A 24,121-nucleotide genomic window follows, 5' to 3' on the forward strand; every position below is an offset into this window, starting at 1 on the left:
TAAGTTTCCAATCAATGGTAACCATCCATAATATTGATTGTGTGGGATTTGGCAACAGTAATGTCATTGAATATCTGAGCATGAGTTTAGATTCTCTCTTCTCAGAGTTTGTAAATATATGAATAAAATAAAGCCCCAAATATGGTTTCAAGCAGCAAAATGCTTTTGGACTTTCTCCATCTTTCTATTGATGTTAATCAGGAACGGAGAGCATGGGAATGACAGCAAGCTTGTGTCCATAGATGGAGCACAAAGGTATGACAAATAGTGGGAAAGGAAAAGTTATAAAGGAGCTCAAATACAATCTTCCATGTGATTCCTAAATGAAATCAAGTTCAAGCCTTGTTTCTGAGCTACCATATGGTCTAAAACAAGGTTGCACAAAAGTTAAAACAAATCTCTACATTGCCAATGCTGGTTAGGTCAATCTTGCAGCTCAGTTGATAGTGTGAAAATAATTTTTGTTTTTCACTGCAGAACCTTGTTTTGTAAATGTGTAATTATGGAATTATCTTAACTATTCTAATATTTCTGTTGGAATTAAAAGATAACTGTCATTACATACAATATGAGGCAAATATTTTAAGAAGGTTGTATGATGTTCTGCTATAAATGGCATGGCAAAAAAAGGATAAGAAAAAAGTAAAAGTGTTGCTACATCACATAGGATTTACTACTAAGATTTTATGGGGCAAATTCAAAATCCTTCTGAGCATTTTAATAAGGGGCACGAACACAATATGTGCTGACTTGGCTGGAAACCAATAAGCAGTATTTGTGTCACATTGGTGATGGAAAATCAAATCTTTTTGATTCATTTACTTACATTTACTTAAACTCAGCATTGAAACTTTGTATGTTTATTTCTATTGCAGTTCTTAAGTTTGTTGCCATGGCAGCAAAATAAGATTATCTAAATCTGACTCCTGTTTACAGGGCCCATTTTAGCACCATTCATTTTATTATAAGAGCATCATCTGTTGTAAGCTATGAACAATTCCCACATCTAATTACAACCAGGATTTCAGGGTCATTAAACAAAATACATTTGCATCAGCAAGAGTGGAAATGGAGACTAAAATCACAGAGCTTCAGCCATGAACCTGCATACAGTTTTCTTTCCTTTCTATCTCAGCAATTCCTCCTTGACCTCCTTTTTGATCTTGTGTAACCTTAAGTCTTTGGGTTATAAAGCACCGTAACAGCAGAATATTAAAACTGGAACAGTTTTTGTTGAATGTAGAACAGCAGAAATTTGACCTGGCATAAGATGACCCTCTTTATAAATGAGTCCTTGTTGCATTAGTATAGTAGATACTTTCCCAGTTATTCCTCATCAATAAAATACAAACAGAATATAAGATTAATTTAAACACTACATAAAGGAGATTTGGCTCCTTTTATTTTACCACTTTACTATACTCTGTGTGCCATCATCTTCTAAATTGATTCTTTGACTTTGAAATTATGCAATGCAAAGATCAACATACAAATATTTAATGTGATGGTAAGCCAACATATCAAACACCTGTATGCTAATTTTTGCAGCACACAATGGATAGACCCTTCACTGTAATACTGTTTATATAAAAAAATCCTTTCACCTTCAAGAAGAATTCAGTTTTTAAAAAATATTCTTTCTGGAGGGGATGGAGTTCATAGTTGGAGAAATTCATGCATAAACATAAGGACTATTTTTAGGCTACTATTAGTGATCCAATATAGGATAAACAAAATGAAGAAGATATTTGTTTTTGTAGTATATGGTCTGGATCATCTGTACCCTTGAGTAAATTATATATAATGTATACATATATATGTATTGTTAGTTATAATAGAAATTAGAAATGTGGTTTAATTTGCACTGTCTCTTTACCAATGATCTTGTGAAAACTATTTAGTTTTGGGTCAATTTAAAGAATTAAATATATATAGGTTATTTGGAACCAAGATAATATTTAAAAAGGAAATCATTTTTTCCTTCTGTAACCAGCATCAATTCGGGTATTAGGCAGAAAGATGAACCTTGTGAGGGAAGCTGTGTAAAACTAATACAAGAATCAAAGCATCAATATTATGCAGTTAAAATAAAGAAAACATGGGCCATGTCAGAAACTAATAAGTGATTCATTTCAGGTGCATATCTTAAAAGGTTCTGCTATGAATTGCAACCCAGGCATTATCACCAGCCCTAATCTGCATCCACCTTTCCTTGCTGGCTCTGCAATCATGGTTCCTGGTTTGTTGAATAATACATGTGAGGCTCTTTTAAAATGTCAACCTTTAGTCCCAACCTCACTGCAAAAGCCTTAGTGATTTTGATTTTCCTTGACAAGATTCCATTACAATTGAGTGCCGGCAAGTAAACCTGTAGATCAGGAGCTACTGTATTTTTTTCACCTTCATCTTGTCTTTCTGCTTTCCCAGTGCTGTATACTCAATTTCCTGAGGATGAAGATTATATTGTGAAGTACTTTTAACTTTACCCGGAGATTGAGTTGTCATCCGTCGCATTTAGGGACATGAACCAGCTCATTCTGCATGTTCCAGTGGCAGTGGAGGACTGGAGATTTAGTTTTCATGAACCTTATGAACTGTTGCCATGTTCACAGGCGGCATTACCAGGCAAGGTCAGTGAAGCCAAGGAAACCAACTGTACCAAACAGTAGGGGCCCAACATTAGCTGCCGAACCAGTTGAACGTACAGTAAATTGTAAAATCAGGTTTTAGGGGCAAAAAGTAAAATGGGAGTAATAAACTGTGACTGTATATTTATAAGAAAAGAAAGAACTCCATTTGTGGTCTTCTTCACAGGCAGTCCTTTGGGATCGAGGATGACTCGCTTCCACTCTGGTGACTAATGAGATCAATGTGGGAACTGCAGACAAAGCAGCAGTAGGCTGATGGGGTGGGCGGGTGGGTAGTTTGTGAGGTGCTGCACTCCCTTCTGTGGGCTTCTGTATGGTCTTCTGCATGGAATTAAAATCATCCTAAGTGCTCCTTCTTCACTCCCAAGGTATGGGAATTGGTCCACGTTATCTAGGGTCTTGCCATGAACCTTTATTGTCAGAGAGGAATAAATGTACAGCAAGGGCAGATTGGTAGAGGATGTTGGTCCTGCAGATGTTGAGTGCAAGGCCCATTATCATATATGCTTCAGTGAACAAGTAAATGATGGCTCAGAGCTTGGCCTTTATGTGTGCACAAATGCAAGTGCCATCTACGCACTGCAGTTCAACTGATGAGCTTGGGGTGTCCTTGGTTCTGGAGTACAGTCACCATGGGTTAAAGAGTTTCCCATTAGTTACAAAGACTAACTCCACTTCTGCAGGAAGTGAGAAAGATCAGTAAAGGTATCAGAGCAATGAGGCAGCAGCTGCTGCTACAACTCCATTCATAAACTGCCTTCTATGACCTTGGGACATCCTAAGAAGCTTTATGGTAACAAGAACATCATCACCTGCAAGTTCCCTCCTAGGAAATACGGAAATATATTGCTGTTTGCTAATGGCATGTATAAAGTACTGATAAATTGTTTTGTGAACATGGAAGGACTTGCAGAGGACAAGAATCTAAATTTGTCATATGGTCTTTGAAGATGATGTGAGGGTAAATAGTCTGAGACTGTGATTTAATACAGTGACTTCTGCAGGAATTCCTTATTTACAAACTTTCCTAAACAGGAAGTTCAGATAATCAACCCAGCGAAGTATTTTCATATTATAATCAGGATTCAATGGATAACATACAAATTAACAAGTTGTTTTCCTTCACAGTTGTTAATTATGAGTTATTTTAGGAATAACAATAAATTTAGCATCTCAATATCAGCACTGCATCAATATCAATTAACATTTTGACTTTGTAAAATTAGAGATTTCCAAATTTCGTTGAGCAAATAGTTTAGAGTTTCAAGTTATTGGGAGGACAGGAGCTCATTTTTATATTAAGTTATTTGTTTTTATGAAGGGGGGCGATTTAGAAACTGATATACTAATCTAGACTTTTCCATCCACAATGACACAGTGATGCAACTGGTTGAGCTGCTGTCTCACAGCTCCAGAGACCTAGGTTCAGTCCTGGTCTCCTGTCTGTGTGGAGTTTGCACGTTCTCCTTGTGACTACATGGGGTTCCTCTGGGTGCTCTGGTTACCTCCCACATTCCAAAGACATTCAGGCCGGTAGGTTAATTAGCCATTACAAACTGCCCCTAGTGTTGGTAGATAGTAGAGTTTGGTGTGAATCAATGGTGGGAGAATAGGTTACAGGGAAATTTAGAAGGGCAATGAGTAAGCCAGCAAAGACATGATGACCCAAATGGTCTCCAACTATGTCATTAGGAAATATGGATATCCCAGAACTAAGGTGGTAGAAAATGGATCACTTTATTTGGCAGTTGTCACCATTAAAAAATAATTCAGAATTGATAATCAAGTCTCTAAAAAATAAAAATCCCCATGGCTAACAAGGTTGCCAAAATATTTTCAGAATTTGGCAAATGATGACCAAGATATTAGTAAAGAGGAAAAAAAAGGATGAGAATAAACCAGAAAGACTATAAAAAAAACAAAACAATTATAAAAGCTTCTACAGGTTTGTTAAAAAAAAGAACAGGATGATCAATTATTAAAGAGAAAGACAGCAGAAATTATAATGAAGAAAAAGGAAATGGTAGGTAGAAGGCAAAATAAAATGTCTTGGAAATAGAAGCAGTCAAATGATCTAGTGGCATAGAGGGAATCATGTTAGTAAAGAACCAGTCTTAGAGAAATTAATGGGACTACAAGCCAACAAAATGCATGGACTTGCTGGCCTACATTCTAAGAGATAACACACTTGAGAGTAGATGCATTTGGGTTTAATCTTGAAGCTTGTCCTAGATTTTGGAATTTTCCTGGAAGATTGGAAGGTGGCAAACTTAGCTGTAGGTCAGTACATTTCAGAAGAGAAAATGAAAGAAAATGGAACCATAGGCCACTTAGCTTTGCATTAGTAGCAGGAAAAATATTATGGTCTATTATTTGCAATATGATAATAAATCTTATATGTAGGCACAGTCAATGTGAATTAATAAAAGGAAAATCATTTGACAAATGTATTAAGAATGTTTTAAAGATTTTAGCCAGCAAAATAAATAAGAGCCAAACAGCAGAAATTATAATGAGGAACAAGGGCATTAACAGTAGAAGACAAAATAAGCAGTCTTGGAAATAGAGGTAATCAAATTGTCCAGTAGCACAGGTTAATCTAAATAAATTAGTATTAGTAAAGAAAAAGTATTGGAGAAATTAGTGGATTTTCCAAAAAAAAGCTTGATCAGGTTATTAAACAAAATTCTGGGTCTGGGGATTACTTTTTTAAAATGCACTGAGGATTGGCTAACTGACAAAAAGTAAAGAGTCAGAACAATTGGGTCATATTTCTGTTGACAGGTTGTAAATGGTGTGGTACTGCATGGATAGCTGTTTTGGACTAAATTATTATAATACATATAAATTACTCAGATGACAGGACTGAGTGTAATGCATTCAAGCTTCTGTACAAAGCTAGGTGGGAAAATAAGCTGTAAGGAGAATGTAAAGAAACTACAAAAGGATAGAGGCCTGTTGTGTGAATGGATAAAAAGTGGGCAGGTGGAACATAATGTTGAGAAATATTAAGCTTGCTAGAAAACTTGCTAGAAAATGGAAAAGCAGATTTAAATAAAAGTGAGGGAAACTGGGCAACATGGATTTCAGAAGGATGTGATGCACATAAATCACTGCAAGTTAATGTAGGTAGAGGGAGCAATTATGGAAGCAGGTTCATATATTACTCATAACGAAAGGATTGGTGTACAAAAGTGAAGAAGTCTTGAGGAGTTATATTGGGTAAGACCACACTCAGAGGACTGTGATCTCCTTACTTAAGGATTAACTTGCCTTTGAGAGAGTGTTATAAAGGCTCACTGCAGGTTTCCAGCATGAGTGGGATTACTCCAGGATTGAGAGAACGAGGCTGTGATGTAGAATTTGAGAGACGATCTCAACAAAACATTCAAGGAAAGAAGGTAGTAATTTTGGACTGAAAAACGTATTCTCTCAAATGGTTGTGAATTCACTTCCTTTATTATTAGGCAAAATATGAGTTATTTAATTTGGAAATGAGAATGTCCTCAAAAGACAATGGGTTCAAAGATCTGAATAATGTTTGATTTGCCCAATGAAAGAGGATGGAAAATGTTGCAATAGAACCAAAACCAACATGAGATTCTCTCACTTCTTCATCAGATTCAGCAACCCATAATAGAAGGGAAGCATCCAGATTGTATCAGAAAGAAATATTTTAATCAGGAGTGGCCTTCTAAATATTGTAATTTAGATGTGTGGATCCTGTTCTAGTAATTCATGAAGTTACTACCGGAACTGATGAGATCTGTGTGTGCTTTATTCGATCAATCAGAGCACTGATTTTATTCATCCCTGTATAATGTAACTGCATTCTCAACAGATTAACCTGGCTGCAGATTTACCACCTGACTGACACACAGCTCATTCTTAGTCACTGATTGTGCCCTTTGAGTGCCAGAGAATTTGTATTAATTTGGTGCTATTAAAGTGCATTAACTTGTTAATACTATCCAGGTAGCACAAATTCAAACCATCAGTGTTAACACCATATTAATGCATTAAAGGATTGGAGTCATACTTTTCACCTCTTTATTCAACTTCATATTTTGACTTTATATTAATGTACTCATTAAGGAAAAATATAATTGACTACTCTTATCACAAGTTCAAAGCTTCACAAGTTTTTGCTTGTTGTAATAAAATTAATTATGTTAATGAAGATACTTTGATCATCCTGCAATTGACAAAAATCCTCCATTCTGTGCCCCTAGAAATAATTTTGGATTGTTAATGCAATTTGTTTCCAACCAACTCCTGTAAAGAAGCTGCTAGGTGACAATAAGATATAGAAACTTGCACAAATATCTAGCTCTGCTTATGTGGCAAGTGGCAGAATCAATCAGCCGACTGCTCTGTGTAAACTTGCACATGCGTCTTAATCTTTTATGGATTACAAAACACAGGCAGCAATAAATCGCAAAGCAATTTACTAAAACAATAAAGCATGGTATTTCAAATTTGGAGCACAGCAGAATGGTAACAGCCTGTTGGTCATGAGGGAATGGCGATGCAGAGTCAGGTAGAAACCATAAAATAAAGGTTAAGACCACTGACAGATGAAGTAAAAATTACTCAAGTCTGAATCCAGTGACTATTTAAACTGACCATTCAATGAGTTGTATTGTCTCACAAAGGACTATGATCCGGAACTGATGATGTAATTTGCCAAACAGTAGTGCTCAGAATATTTATTTATATGAATTTATGTCAACTTTGAAATTGCATTTCATTAATCTATGTGTTACTTGAAATCAAAAAGCTAAAAACCAGGAAGAATATTTGATTTTGTCAATAATAATGTTGATTTGGAGATCTTGCAGATTTGGTGGATGGGAAGGTAATGTTAATCCAAGTTAACTGGAAGCAATCCATTCATGTTATATTACTATACTATTATATTACTTAAACATTAACTTTAATTCAGTCTCATGTGAAAGCCAGTCAGACATAAACATGTAAATAAGTGTTAATTCTAATGTTACTAAATCAAACATTTGTCTGGGGCACAATATATTGGAAACTCCTGTTCAGAGAATGGCTTAATAAGTTTCACTGGTGCATATTTATACAAAAAAAAATCCATGTTCCAGCAGTTTACATGGGGTGAGATGGGAATGATGTAGGGGAAATCAAGTAGCATTGTCAGTAATCATTTGAGCCTTCCTATTGAGTCGCTCACATTCCTTCATATCAATTTATCCTCTTAGACCCTTCGCAACTGCAAAGTAATATTCTAAATAAATTGTTGAAAAAGGAGCAGTTCAAAAATATAACACAAGATGCTGAACAAACACAGCAGGTGGAAAGAGAAACAGAGTTAACGTTTCTGGTCTAAAACTTTCTTTAGAACTCAGAAATGTTACAGATAAAACTAATCATAAGTTGCAGAGAAAGTGGGGAGGAGAGTACAGAACAAAAGGCAGGGTCTGTGATGGGGTGGACGGCAGAATCATTGAATGTTGCAAGTGAGGATGGTGTATAACAGAAGTCTTGCATCTCCCAGTTCCAGGATTCAGTAGTTCATTTCTTCTCTCTTCTGGTAATTTCAGGTTTTATTCATCTCCTCTAATTTATACATCCCCCAGACACTCCTTGTGCAAATCACTAGCATTTGCCACCCTCATTCAGTAACACCACCATCATATGTGTCAATCTCTCCCGGTTTCTACTCTAGCACAGATTCTTTTCTCTCTTCCTCTTCCTCAGCCTTTTCTCTACAATTTAAAACTTGCTTTATCTCTAATTTTTCCCAGTTATGATGTAAGCTCAAAGGCCAAGAATGTTAACGCTGCTTCTCTCACATCAGGTTGGAGCATTTCCAGCATGTTCTGTTTTGTTTCAGATTTCCAGTACCTGCAGTATTTTATTGTTGTATTTTACAATTATAGATGTATGTTTGTGAACAAATTACCTTGGTTTTTAACATTTCCCTGTAGAATGTTGCAGAACATGGCAATATTACATTTTATACACAAAGCCTTTACAGAACCACTTACTGATATGATTCTGTTTCCATTTTTCAAAATACTGGAATAGGCCCATAACAGGACTCCAGGTAAAGGTAGATTTGGTATCTGTAACTATACAGTGAAAATGAGCAATGTAGAACCACAAAGCACCAATGGAAGGCAGATATTTTATCTCTCCCTGCCAACTTGGATCCCAGACAATTGTTCAAACATGAAAATCAATAGCAATTATTTAGAATGTGCCTTCCAAATAACTGCACAGTAGTTTACATAAATGTATCATTTTAACAACATAAATGCAGACAGACAGAGTTACTTTCATGAAAATAATCATCATGAAGCACTTAACAACTGATAAATGCCACATACTGTAATATTGCATCTCTATTCCAGTCATTGATGAAATGACACGAGAAAAGGATTATTACTCCCACTGACAGTGAGATGTTATGTTCTTAAAACCTTAAAACTAATCTTCACAATTAAAATATGATGTAAAATATCACCTTTATTCAATCTATTTTTTTTCAGTGCTCATCAGTATTCTTGCTCTGTCCACATATTCTGATTTGACTCCCTACAGTTTTCTCCCATCGTTAGGTTCCAATACTATCTCCCTAAAACATCCACTTCCCATATCATTTCTTGCCTACGTTGCTTCAGTTCATTCCCAGAGATCTCGTCACTCTCTCCTACTACTCTGATTTCTAATATCCTGCTTGTATGGTCTTTGTTTTTAGCTTTCCTGTTTTCTCTTGAACCACGGATTTTCTCAAGAGCCTGTTGTCTCCACTCTAAGGCTCCTTGCTCTGTACAACAGAGTCTTGAGCTATGTGCCAATGATATAATTCTGTGGCTTGTTTTCAGCAAAGGGCTAACTTCCAAAATCCTTCAGTCCCACATTATTATATCTGTAAGAACATTGTCATTTTAAACATTCCAGATGTGATCTGTGCTTATTTGTAAGTAGTGTTTAGTAATATTTTCATTTGAGTTGCAGAACCACTTACTGATCATTTGATTTGCCAGTAATTTATTCAGAGGCTTGAGTCCAGTTGGTAAAAATTATGACAGGTTTATTGCAAAGGACTCTGAATGAGTTGCTATCATTTTAAGGATTCTCTACATATTCTCTCATAAATAATATGCACACTGTAAAAACACAGACTTAAAAGCAATGTAGCCTATTAACTGAGTTAATATAATAATTCCTCATTATTGTTACCTTATACCCTCGGCATGGAAGCACTACAGCAGAAAATGTTTTAAGAAACACCTGGCATATTAGATTGGGGTGTAACATTTTGCAACCAAATGTTCATACCTAAGTATTTATAGTACATAAATACTATAAATATCAAAGAATTTTCTGGAGTGAGCAATTTGGATTCTTCTTCCCTCGTGCTTCAGCCCTGATTATTTTTAGAGTTATAGAATCATACAGTATGGAAACAGGCCATTCAGCCCAACTCATCCATGCTGACCCCAATGCCTGTCTATGCTAACTCCATTTTCCTGCATGGGGCCCACGCCCTTCTACTACTTGCCAATCTATGCACCTGAACAAAAGCTTTCAAACTGTGTGATTGTACCTGCCTCTACCACTTCCTCCGGCAGCTTGTTCAGAATCAGGTTTATTATCACTGACTGAAATGTCGAGAAATTTGTTCTTTTGCGGCAGCAGTTCCTGATACCCACCACCCTCCATGTGAAAAATATGCCCCCTCAGATCTCTTTTAAATATTTCCCCTCTCATCTTAAACCTATGTCCTTTAGTTTTAGACTTCCCTACCCTTGGAAAAAGACTATCTAACTATATCAATGCCCCTGATAATTTTATAAACCTTTATAAAGTCATGGCTCAGCCTCCTGCATTCTAATGAGAATAATCCCAGCCTATCCAATCTCTCCTTGTAACTAAGGCACTCCATTCTAGATATCATCCTGGTGAATCTCCTCTGGACTCTTTCTAGTGCTACCACATCCTTACGATAATGTGGTGACCAGAATTACACATAATATTCCAAGACTGGCCTAACTAATGTCTTGTACAGCTGCAACATTATGTCCCAACTCTTATACTCAATACTCCTGCCTATGAAGACAAGCAAGCCAAACACCTTCATCACTACCTTATCCAGCTGTGTTGCCATTTTCAGTGAGCTAAGAACTTGTACCCCAAGGTCCCTCTGAACATCAACAATTTTAATGTCTCTACCATTTATTATATATGTTCAGCCAGTATTATATGACCCAAATTCAATTATCTCACACTTGTCTGGATTAAGTTCCATCAACCACTTATCCACCCAACTTCCCAACTGATTTAATGTCCCTTTGTATTCTTAGGCAACCATCCTCACCATCTACAACTCCATTTATCTTGTGTCGTTAACAAATTTTACTCATCAGACCACAGACATTCTCATCCAAGTCATTTGTTTATATGACAAACAACAAAGGTTCCAGTGCTTATTCCTGCAGTACACCACTGTTTATAGACTTTGATAACAACCCACAACTAACCTCTTTATTCTTTCGCCAACCCGACTTTGGGTCCAGTTTGCCAAAACACCTTGGATCCCATGTACTCTACCATTCAGGACCAGCCTACCAAATGCTGGATGTGTGAGTTGTTAATGACAGAGTGAGGGCAACAGGGCATTTAGAACCTTGTTGAACCTCAAGGAAAACATTAGACAACTTCCTTAACTCATGAAATTTGCAGATAGAGAATGAAAGAAGGTGAGCTTCAGTCAATTTAGATATAGAAAGGTTAGCTAGAGAAAGAAAATGAGATGGGAAATGTAAATTTAAGAAAAATATATCTAAAATATAATTGACTTCTAAGAATAATTTACTATATACAGGAATGAGACTTGGCATTTTCAAATGTTCTCTTTCCGAGCTCTTGAATCAAACGTCAGGTCTGTGAATCATTCCATTAATGGGGTTCTTGCATCATGATTAATAACCAGAATAATCTGTGGCAAGTCAAATCCAAGGAAGCTGGTTAATGGCGGGCTCCCACTTTTATAAGACTGAGAGTGGAGCAGTGTAAATTGCCAACAATAGTGACAATTCATAGGTGCCATTGTTTTGCTTCCTTGCCATAAACTAATTGAGGCTTTTATCCAAATTATTAGCACTGAGTGTTATGAACTCACCATTACTGTCCCAGCAGATTTCTTGGCCACAGATTTTGAGAGTGCACTTTGCAAAGTTGTACAATTTTTGGAAAAATTCTGTGATAGCACTTGTTATATGAAGAAGTACTGATGAAATTGTGTAAAATATCTGTAGATAAATAGTCACAACAAACCATTCCAAAATGATTTGTATCTTTGAGTAGCTCGTACTTACAGACTGGTAACTCACCTGTACTGGAATTCAGTTCTTCATTCTCCGACTCTGCACCATTTTGACTACCATTACCATGGAGATTATTCATTGTTGCAAGTTTCAGTTTTTGTAACTTCATCGCTTCAGCCATGGCTGCTGCAGTTAAACCTAGCAAACAAGTAGTTAAGATAACGTGTCAATGCTTCGAAGGGAGTAATCCAGTTACAGAATGAAAAACTATTAAATACACAGCGCCTGTGCAAAACACTTCTGCAAATTTAAAAAAGGCGTACCCACTTAAGAGTTAACAAATGAACGGCTATCTGAAACCTACAACACCAAAGCAAACATTATCACAACTGATTTTAAGCTGATAGGTGGGAGATTACATGTAGAAAATTTGGAGTATTATTCAAAAGTTAGATTACTAATCTAACTCAAGTTTTTGGACTTACTGCACATTAATCCTAAAGTATTGGACTCCCAAACAGAATGCCCATTACAAAGGCATTTCTCTGGCACTTGCATTCACTCTTTCTCCTAAGGCATGATTCAAATCATAATCAGAGATGGCAGTAATATTAGCTAAGTGAAAAGACTATGTTTTGCCAGACTGGTATCCTGACTAAAGAATACTACTGATGGTGCCCCTAGTAATTGAATGAACCATCTCTTATTGGATACAAGAATTTTAAAAAATTTAGACAATTTTCAAACAAAGAATGGTGAAATGAAGTATTCATATACAACTGAAGAAGATGTGATCTCTTAGGAAAGTCTGAGTTAACTGGAACTAAATCATGATCTTTTGTATCCCCTGTGTGTTTGTTAGGGGTAAACCCTCAAGCACATATACCTCAACATGAGGAACTACTTGCATACAGTTAAGTGGCTTCAGAATGTCAATGATCATTGAGGTGCATTTGGATCACGTCACAAGGAATCACTATAGTATGTGACTAACAATATTTGGTCAGTTCTGTTCACAGATGCGCTTTAGTCAATTGACCAATTCACAACACAAGAATTTTGACACAGCTGAGGAGAATGGTCAGGTCCACAGTCCATTCTGCTTTTGGATTAAAAATTATGACAGGTCATCAAAAGGGACCAAGTGTTTAAATAAAAAAACAGTATTAAATTATGCATTGTATTTTTTCTTTGAACAGAAGAAAAGGTTTATACTCCCAGTGTCTGTCCTTCATCAGACATGGAACCACTTGCCAAGAAGTAGAACCCAGTTAAGCCCATTGTTTCAATGCAAAAGTTACACATAAAAAACGTTTGGTACATATTTTGAAGTGTTTGCCTCCATTTCTTGTTGAAGTTGTGTCTTGCAGGAAATTGAACCAGGCACTTCCTATTGCAATTTATCTGTAAAATGGATATTGTACCTCATACACTTGGTGGTGCCAAGCACTTGAGGCATAAAGCAGTCATAATTAATACACAGCTCAACACTGTACATCATGCTGAAAGAGTGAATGGAGTATGAGTCAACATTTTCCCACTTGGACATTAATGTTTATTTTATAAGTTTCCTCCATGCCTAGCTGTTCTACTGGATTAAAAATTTCACTGCAAGCAGTGATGAGCCAAGATCAAATCACCTGTGCATCTGCATTCTGATGAAAGTTCATCAATGTGAATTATTAACTCTGTCTCTCTGCACAGAGACTGCCTGAACTGCTGAGCATCTCCAGCATTTTTCGTGCATTGATGTCTTCAGGTCACAGATGCCTCAAACTGGTGCCACCACTGGCCTGAATGGCCTGGTGGTACTGTGGTATGAGGCCTGATTGCTCTGGCCCATGCCTTGTGGTGGGTGTAGGGTAGCACCTCCAGCTGGAGAACTGTGTGCCATTACCCCACTCCACCCTCCCCTTCATCGGTGTTCCAATGATTTTTAAGGAGCAACCTGGTTCCACAAGAGAGCCCGATCAGGCCACTCCATTGGATCTCTCTCTCTCTCTTTTTCTCCCTTTCCTGCACTCCCCTTCCTCCCTCATCTCTGTGGCATCTTGATGCAGATGTCGTCTGCAAAAGCACAAGTTGGATTTTAATGCCTCTTTAAACAACAATTTTTTTTAAAAGGACAAGAACTTGCATGATTTCTCAGGAGCCTTTTTTTGGTGACCCCCAACTTCATATTTGCCCTGATATCTATATTCAATTACTTAATATTGTGGAATTAATTCTGTTAAATATTCAAACCTTGTCAAAGCTGCCTTTGGATTTGATTTGTATGCTACTAAGTGGGGATTTTATTGCTTTCCACCACAATCTACTTAATCCTTAATTTGTTTTTCTTTTGCTTGTATTGAATTATAAAGAGACAATACAGATGCACATTGTACACAAGTGATTCGATCTCTAAAGCATATAGGTGAGATTTGGCAAACCATTACAATGTACTGATTTCGTGTTATAATTCTATTCTGATAATATTTGTACCTAGGTGCCTGTAAATCAGAATATATTCAAACACATTGTTCTCAAGGACACTAAAATGAGTGCATTTGTAAGTTAGTGCAAATATCTTTCGCATTGTGGTGCCGCTGATAGTGCTGCTGCCTCACAGCTCCAATGACTCAGGTTCAATCCTGACCTCTGGTGTTGTCTGTGTGGAGTCTGCAAATTTTTCCTGTGACTGTATGGATATCCTCCAGGTGCTCCAGTTTTCTCCCACATCCCAAAGGCATAATGGACTGCTGTAAATTACCCAACAGTGTGTAGGCGAGTGGTAGAAACGTGGGGGGGAAGGCGGAAGGGAAAAAATTGATGAGACTGTGGGAGAATAAAATGGGATTAGTGTAGGATGAATATAAATGGGTGTTTGAAGGCTAGCACAGACTCAGTGGGCATGTTTCTTTGCTGTCTTACTCCATAAATCTTTAAGCACGATGTAGCAAAAGTCCCTGAAATAATGCCACCAAGTTAATAAATGGCATTCACAAATTCTCCATTGCACTCCCATTATTTTCAATTAAACACTAAATTTAAAGATGGTACCTTTTTGCAGCAGCAACTAGATAATATAACAGCTAGAGACCATAGGTTTTATACTTTCAAATCATTATTGTGTTGAAGGGTTGCAAGCCTAGCTGATGAGTAAAGCATTTCAATCCAGGGAGGGTGAAATGAAGCAAAAATCTCCCTGTAACCAGACTGCCTTTTGGACATTTACTCAACCTTTTTTTATGGCCCTCAAACCAGGGCTGTTAACCTTCAGAAGAGCTGTCCTGAAAAATGAAGGAATTAAAGGTTAATCTCCCAGGAATTTCTGTAAACAGCCATGAGAAAAACCATGATTTTTTAAAAAGTTGTTTATCTCTCAATTTCTTAACACTTTCACTTATTGGTTATGGATAGGGACACAGGAAGTTATGTGATGAAATTTCCAGGAACTTGTCCAATCAGAATCAGCAATCCTACTTCACATACACACATCTGACACATCAACCTCTCAGGACTCTTAGCTAGTGGAAGCTACAATGAGACACTGTAATAATTAGAAAGTTAAGCCAGGGGCAGGCCAAGCAAAAGAAAGAGTAAAATGCAATTCTGAAATCACATCTGAAATGAAGTTACATCTACTTTAAGCCCGCTGTTTATTTTCAAGTAGGATGAATTTTTATCTATGCACTTTTTCTTGAGTCTTATGTGATTGGACCAAAAGTAGAGCATCAGACACCTGCTGTCTGATTTACCCTTTACAGCTCAGGATTTTGAGTGTAAAGCTTCTGCAGATCAAAGGCAGCCATTTGTTTTATCTGTCAGTTCACTTAACCAACTGTGAAGTCGTGAGAGTCTCTAAATCCTTTTGAGGACTGTGATATTTCAGTCATAAATTGCAATTTTTCCATCTATTCATACTATTCTAATCATTGAACCATTTATTACAAAAAAGATATGGAAAATTTACATGTATAAAATCCTTGCAGGTAGTAAGGAAATGAAATGAGTATTTTGAAAGCTTAATAGATCTATCATGACTCAAAAGATTAAATGCTTGAAGACTAGAAACACACTTGAACACCACGGTAGTACATGGTATGTTTGGTCTCTCTGCCCTGAGTAATAACGTAAGAATTTTTACAAGTATTATTGTTGAGGTGGACAATATAGAATAACAGATGGTTGGAAATGCAATACAAAGGTACACATGGCCCCAGGAGATTACATACGCCTTAGTAATTCATCTCACTACCATCTGTTCTTAAATCTTTCTTTCCCTATGTAAGCCAGACAACAGCGAAGTTTAGTGGTCTGCAGAAAGAAAAACATTGTGTTTAATAAGAAACACAATAAACACGTGATGATCTTAGAAGCAGTCATACACAAAAGCCATAATTGTGCGAACATTCAGAATTATCCACTCAGTTATTACATATTAATGCAACTAATACACTGATGCTGTATAATGCTTATCCCTACATTGTTACCACACATCCCCCCCACTCCTCCACACCAATGGTTTTTATACCCACCTCAGGGCAAAACCTCACACCACTCCCTCTTTCTATGAAAATTGCCATTGCTGCTTCTGAACATTTTATAGTTTAAGCTAATTCAATAATTAGTTTAAAACCTGCTTTTTACATAATAGACTCCCCCTTATTGGAAAGATGGAAAAGATGCTTTACGTCCTCAAAGTCCCAGGTCTGGATTGGATTTGATTGTATACCCATGGGGTGAATATGTTACTGATGTTACTGTGTTTCACAAGCTAGATCTTCAAGACATTGACAAAATATAAAAATCGTTAGGTATGGTGGGTATTTTGACCTCTTGCCAAAATGTAAAACAGGCAATATTTATTCAACTGCCTTGCAATATCCTCATTCCCACTTTTGCTTGTGTATAACAGGTGGCTGAATGACTAAAAGGTATGCTTTTATCCAAAGACAGTGGGCTCATAATGTTCACTATCATCCAGTTCTCAAAAAAGTTCTTTCTATCCCATTCCTACATCCCAAAGAAAACACTTTATTATTTCTGACATGCCTGGGCTTTCAGTGAGGACATTAGTTTTCACTAATCAGCCCACTTCACCAAATTCCAGGGAGCCATTTAGGACACCTGCACATCTTCCATGTCTTTTTCTCCCACTCCTCTGTTTTCCTACTCTTATGGTAATAATTATTTTCCAAAGATGCCAAACTTCTGTTCATAGTCTCCTGGTTTTGTTGTGAGCTTGAGGGCAGTGTTATGAGTTATTGCATTTCAAAGTTATTAAACTATTGCAGATTTGAGCTAATACCAGTCACTCGTAAATAGCTGATGATTTCTGCTGCTTGGACTGAGGCTATATTTTTATTCATATCTGATTTATTACTATGTTGCTTGCCTGCAGAAGTGAAATGACACTGTGACAACATTTTAGCTGATTTTATAGGTCACATCAAGCACTCATTACAGTGAATAGCACATAGCACCAACACTGGATGGATTCCAGTTAAACCTAGACCCAGACTTGCAAAATCAGGCACAAAATACATTGGGTTACATGTTGCAGGCACTCTTGGTTCATTGGCTCACATAGTCCTTACAAAGAATGACACAAAAGGAACAACTTTGTATAGCCTGCATTGTGTCACAGTTGGCTCAGAGCTTTATAGATTCTGTGGAGCTTTTGGCAATGGTGTTACCCAGATTTTACAACACATTGCAAGTGGCTGAGAACACAACCCTATTTATAAGCACCTGAGTAAATGGAAAAAACAGGCATTTGTGAAAAAATGTTGTTTTAATGGCAATTTCAAAGATGAACTTTTCTCCTTTTGCAATGAGGTTCAGGATGTAAGTGATTTAGTATATGCACCTTAACAATGCCAGTATGTTTTGTTAACTTCAAGCTATAATCCACCTTAAATATATGCTTATGACAATATAACATGCCAATAAATGTTCCATTGTACAGACTAACCATGAACACTTAACACTTCCAAATGTATCACAGATCTCTTTTCCAGCTGAAAGCATTCAGCTTTCCAACGTTCAGCAAGAGAACAAATGCAACGACTTTCAAATACTAGAAAGTGTTGCTAAGCTACGAGTTCTAATGCTCAGAACAATGATTTGGCCAATATTAATTCAAACGATTGTATCTTTTAGTTAATTTATCAGGAATGACTGGCAAACTTATTAAAATTGTTCTGGAAATCTGATAAAATTAAATGTGCCCAGTTATTCATTTATCATGTAGATTTCATCAGCATGACTAAAGCTATGATCAGGAACATGAATATTATGACTTTTAAAAAAACAAATCACACTCTAATACTTGGCCCATTACTCACCATCTGATTTGCAGCTGACCTGCAGGACTACTGTAAAGGCTGACAGGAGCATTACTTATAGCTTTGTTTCCATAACAAACCAAATTAGATCAATTCCTGTTAGTATTTGAATTCTTAATCATGACTCCAAGAGTTCAAATGCAATGGATTTTAGGCATCTTGCACCAGCTTATTAATCCAAATAAATGTTAAATGGGATCATAGCCCCTATACATTAGTGAGGAGGCTTCACTGCTAAAATGTCAACCGGAAATAGAATTGGTTCCAGATTGCTAATTATGACAACAAAAAAGAGCCAAAGACAGACTCAATAGATTTCAGTACAAATTTAAAAATGTATTTAATGGTACATAACTTGTTCAAGACAATTGCAGTTCTATCGCACTCAGTATCATAAGTCTGGAGGTGGAACATTCAGCATCCATTTGCAGAGCCTTGCACTCACACCAACAGCTTACACTTCCGTAGAAGTTTTTTTTATATACAGAGAGTGGTGGGTGCCTGGAATGCACTGCCGGGGTGGTGGTGGTGGCAGATATGAAAGAGGAGTTTAAGAGGCTCTGACATAGGCACATGAACAAGCAGGGAGTGGAGGGATATGGATCATGTGCAGGCAGAAGGAACCTGTTTAATTAGGCATCATTAGCTTAATTTCAACATCATGGGCTGAAGGGCCTGTTCCTGTGCTATAATATTCTATATTCTATGTTCCAAGTAAAATGCAGAAGATGCTGGAGTGCTAAAATGAAAAGAAAAATTGTTGGAAATGCTCACCAAATCAGGCAGCATATTTGGGGAGAGAAAAAGAGTTGATGTTTCAGGACTGACTAAAAAGCCACCAACCTGAAATGCTAACAATGGATAGGAGCCCGCAGGGAAATGCCGCCAGTTCTGTGGCCGACTGCTGGCTTTTCCTTGTGTTAACTCCAGCAGATTTGGGACTTGGCTGCATGCATTTCCAAAGACTGGATCTGTCAGTAAGCTCCATCACTGGGTTTACAGCTGCAAGGGAGAAAGATGCTCACATTTTTAAGTTATTTTAAATTACTATTCTATTTTAATTTTTAAAAAAATCTCCATTATTTATTTCATCAGTAATACTTTCTGACAGTTTCTACTGGTCTAGATGTACAGAAGTTTTCCAAAAGCTTGATAGCTTTGGCAGATGGCTAAGTGGGACATGGCCTCTCAGGTTGGTGCTGTAGGGTGTCCCAGGAGTAGCCAGTGACAAGCATTCTCAGTATTGTGTAGCCCCCTGCAACGTTTCAGAAGGTGTGTTGCCCTGGGGATGATGTCACTCCATGAGTCCCTGATGTTTAAATTGTTACAGAGACATGCAGCACAGAAACAGGCCCTTCGGCGCACTGACTTGGTGTCGGCCATCAAGCACTCATCAAGCACGCATGGGCAGTCACGGTAGTGTAGCAGTTAGTGTAACGCTATTACAGCGCCAGCGACCCAGGTTCAATTCCGGCCTCTGTCTGTAAGGAGTTTGTACATTCTCCCCGTGTCTGTGTGGGTTTCCTCCAGGTGCTCTGGTTTCCTCCCACATTCCAAAGACATACAGGTTAGGAAGTTGTGGGCATGCTACATTGGTGCCGGAAGCGTGGCGACACTTGCAGGCTTCCCCCAGAACACTCTACTCAAAAGATGCACTGTGTGTTTCGATGTACGTGTGACTAATAAAGGTATCTTATATCTTATTTACATTTATTCCATTTTATTTTCCCCACATTCCCGTCAACTCCCCCCAGATCCTACCACTCACCATCAAACAAAGTTCAATTTATGGTGAGAAATTAACCCACCAGTCATTGTATTAGGGTTGTGTGGGTGCTACACAAGAGGAAATACTCGGAAAAAATTTCCTGATTGGATTCAGGATGTGCTCAGCCAATAAACGCATCCTCATGGAACCCTGCTCAGAGCAGTGGGTGCAGATGGCAAGCCCCACTTGGCATCATCCCAACCTGTGTTCCTCCCTCCTCTATTTCCAACTAACTTGCTAAATACTGCCAGCTATTTCTGTTTTTATTTCACTTACGTGGACACTGAACTTAGCAAAGACACCCCCCACCCCCGCAAAGAGAGTTAACAAACAAAAGTAAAACTGATATTGACACACAGATATTCCAGCTCTCTGAAGGCATTCGGAAGATAAACTACATGTGAATGTCTTCTTTATTAGATTTCTGCTTGTTGTTACTTTAAGCATGGACTGGCAGTTCTGAATATCTGAGAGCTGCATTATAATTGGGAAGTTCCTCCACTGTCCTTGTTTCTGGCAGGAAATACAGACAATGTTTAAAATGACATCAGTAATGTATTAATAGAATTTTAGGGAAGAAATCTACTTTGCTTTCTCCATTTTTTAAGGCAGAAACAATGGCCACTGAGGGTGTAAATTCCATGTGCTGACCTTATCCTTCGAAGACTTTGCTGGCAAGTTAGGTGGACACCTTATTGGAAGTAGCTCTTAAGTGTGCTACATACTGTATACAGATCTGAGCCTGCCTGGAGGACCCTGATGGAAACATTTTGTGCAGATGTGTGTACTTTGTGCAGTGCAGGTTGAACCAGATAGTGAGCAGCCAATATTGTGACTAATATGGCCACATTTCTGGGAGGAATAGGTCTGTGCCTTGTGTGCTGTAAAGCACACAACCCCTGCCAGCTATGTTCAGTGCCTTCCAGCTTACCAGTAGGTCTGCTGGTTAGGACAGGCTAGAGTCCAGTGAGTCGCATTGCTGCCTGCTGTACCGAGCTTTATTCAAACGTAGCCCTACACTGTACCTCCCTCTGGCTGGGGAAGCAGTTGCTTCATTGACCTGCAGCCTGGTTTGTCTGTGTCCAGTTTCTTCCTTTCCTCCAAGAGAGACATGGGCCTATTTTGTGCAAAAATCTTATTGCTTTATCAGACACTGCTTACCGAAAAAGTCATCCTAGGATGACGGCCCAGATTCTCCTGACTGTAGCCAATGCCCACGGTCACACACAATGTTCCCCACATCCCCGAGTTTGGCTCCACATCCATGAGGCCGACTCTCTCATGCAGGCACCCCTGCCACTGAGCAGTAAGATCCAAGCTTATCTGTACAATTAAGTGTGGAAATATTTCCACACTTAATTGTACAGATAAGCTTGGTACAGCAGGCAGCAATGCGACTCACTGGACTCTAGCCTGTCCTAACCAGCAGACCTACTGGTAAGCTGGAAGGCACTGAACATGGCTGGCAGGGGTTGTGTGCTTTACAGCACACAAGGCACAGAGCTATTCCTCCCAGAAATGTGGCAATATTAGTCACAATATTGGCTGCTCAATATCTGGTTCAACCTGCACTGCACCTGGTAACTCTCAGTAAGATTTAAAGTGACAACAGGATCTCAGCAACATAACTGACTGTCATGGGTAAGCTCAAACAACTCACCACATCCCTGCTACGCAATGATGTGTAGTGTGTCTCCTCCCCACCATCCCACCCCCACCTGTGAACTAGCTTTGGCACTTATTGTAGAACATAGAACAGTATAGCACAGTAACAGGACCTTCAGCCCATGATGTCTGTGCCAACCATGATGCCAAATCCCATCTGCCTGCACATGATCCATATCTCTCCATTCTCTTCATGTTCATGTGTCCATCTAAATACCCCTTAAACACCAGTATTCTGTCTGCTTCCCCCACCACCCCTACCAGTACGTTCCAGGCAACTACCACTCTCTGTGTAAAAAACTTTCCCTGCACAAATCCCTTAAACTTTCCCCCTCTCACCTTAAAGCTATACCTTCTAGTACTTGACACACATACCCTGGGAAGGAGAACCTGACTGTCTACCCTACCTTTGCCTCTCATAATTATATAAACTTCTATCAGGTCACCCCTCAGCCTCTGACGTTTCAAAGAATCCAAGTCTATCCAATCTCTCCTTATAGCACATGCCCTCTAATCCAGGCAGCACCTTCTCCAAAGCCTCCACATCCTTCCTGCAATGGGGTGACCAGGAATGAAATTGTACTCTCAAGAAACTCAACCACTCCATTACGAATGAACAGGTTTTGCTTTTAAATGTAGCTTTTCCACTGCTGAAATTAATGGAAGGAAATTCAAAGCTGGGAGTTACTCATTGACTACTAGTTGACTTTGCCAAGAGCTAAAGACACAAGGCCAATTGGTTATATTATTTTCAATATACATAGGATTCCATAAAGAAATAAAATCAGAAGTTCACTGTTATACAATATTCAAATGAAACATAATTGAGAAAGAATTATGCAATCTCAAAAATGATCCAGAAGAGACAAGTTCTTCTCTCATGAACTTTTACATACATGAGGTTTATGTGGGCTGTTCGTGTGCAATGAAAACTACTCATATATCACTCACTTCAGAAATGAAAAGTTTAAAGATACATTATAATCTCTTTGGGGTTTAAAAGCATTTTTACTTAGCATAAAAGTTTGGATCAGTAAGTTTTCTGTGATCAGTATGACCTTATACTTAATTGACTGTACTGAATTATAACTGGGTAAAACAAGATAATATTTAATAGATAAAAATGGTTCTGAATCCAAAGAATTTAAAATGATTAAATGTTTCCTGGAGATTTTCACAAAGCCTACTAAATTTGTGTGTATTTGTCATGCAATGAAATTCCCACAGGATTTCCAAATCTGTGTTGGTATGATAAGTCAACTTGTTTTTCACATCTGTTCATGAGATGTGGACAACACTTAAAAGACAGTGTATGTTGTGCCTTGTTAGATACATTGAGGCTATTAGGAGTCAATCATACCATGGAACTGAAGCCACTGGACCATTGGAGCCACTATGTATATGTGAATTGGCAGAAATTTTCAACAAATTAAAATCATTTTGTTGGGTTCCCACAAATGATCAGAAAATAGATTTCACTTTTACAATTTATCATTGATTTCTGAATACATAACTGCAAGTGAACTCAGTATCATAACACTTCATCGGTTGCTAATTTATCAAATTTAACTATTTTTCTGGGGCAAACAGTTTATTTCCTAGAATCAGAAAAACTAGAGGGGAAGAACATTTTTGGAACATTGGTTGTATCATGAAGAATTCATTGCGCAACTTCAGGTAACTTGATTTCTCTGTCTGTATCAGTCATCCATCTGTGATATTAGCTCAGCTTGTTTGTATATTTCTTTTCCCTCTCTGGGAGTGGAGGACATGCCCAGCCTAACTTGTTGGATATGTCTTCCTGCTCTGCATTTGGCAACTCCCACGTTCTTCTGTCTATGTTCTTTTATCTGTGTCCTCACTCTGTAACTGCTCCCATTCATTTATTGATCAGGTAATCTTGCTTACAATTTACCACCCATGGTCACCCCAGTTTTGCCCTACCAGAGATATCTCCCTTCTCCCACACTCACTGCAGTTTAACAAACTTCTTTTGTCTCCTTCCCAGTTCTGATAAAGGGCCTTTGACCTGAAGCATTAATTGTTTTCTCTTCTCACAGATGCAGCCTGATCTGCTGGGCATTTCCCACATTTTCTTAGATTCCAGCATCTACAGTGCTTTTGTTTTATTTTCATTGTGCATTGGTTTGGTTTCACAGAGTGGAATGAAACCAAATCAGAAGGGGGATTTCAACTGCCAATGGGCTTCCTACAGGAGACTGTCAGTTTAGTGAGCTTCCTACTAGTCTGTACATTGTATGCTGATTATAAATATACTAACATGCTATACACTGATCTGACCAATATCGTTGGAGTCCTATGATGTCATCAAACCCCGATTTAGCTTATTATCCCAATTACTATCAAAATGGCTCTTCACAAGCAAATTGATCAAGTGTCCAGAAT

General features: G+C 38.0%; 1 protein-coding gene across 4 annotated transcripts in view; it reads right to left on the reverse strand.

Moving 5' to 3' along the window:
* The window catches only part of dacha (dachshund a), a 294,607-nt gene that overhangs the window by 113,182 nt on the left and 157,304 nt on the right, over positions 1 to 24,121 (reverse strand). For all 4 annotated transcript variants that reach the window (XM_052021416.1, XM_052021413.1, XM_052021414.1 and 1 more), the window contains exon 3: positions 12,017 to 12,148. In XM_052021416.1, the coding sequence (XP_051877376.1) occupies positions 12,017 to 12,148 (132 nt within the window). The remainder of the gene's footprint in view (positions 1 to 12,016; positions 12,149 to 24,121) is intronic.

This window comes from Pristis pectinata, chromosome 8 (genome assembly GCF_009764475.1).
Source record: "Pristis pectinata isolate sPriPec2 chromosome 8, sPriPec2.1.pri, whole genome shotgun sequence".
In the NCBI taxonomy this organism is placed as follows: Eukaryota; Metazoa; Chordata; class Chondrichthyes; order Rhinopristiformes; family Pristidae; genus Pristis; species Pristis pectinata.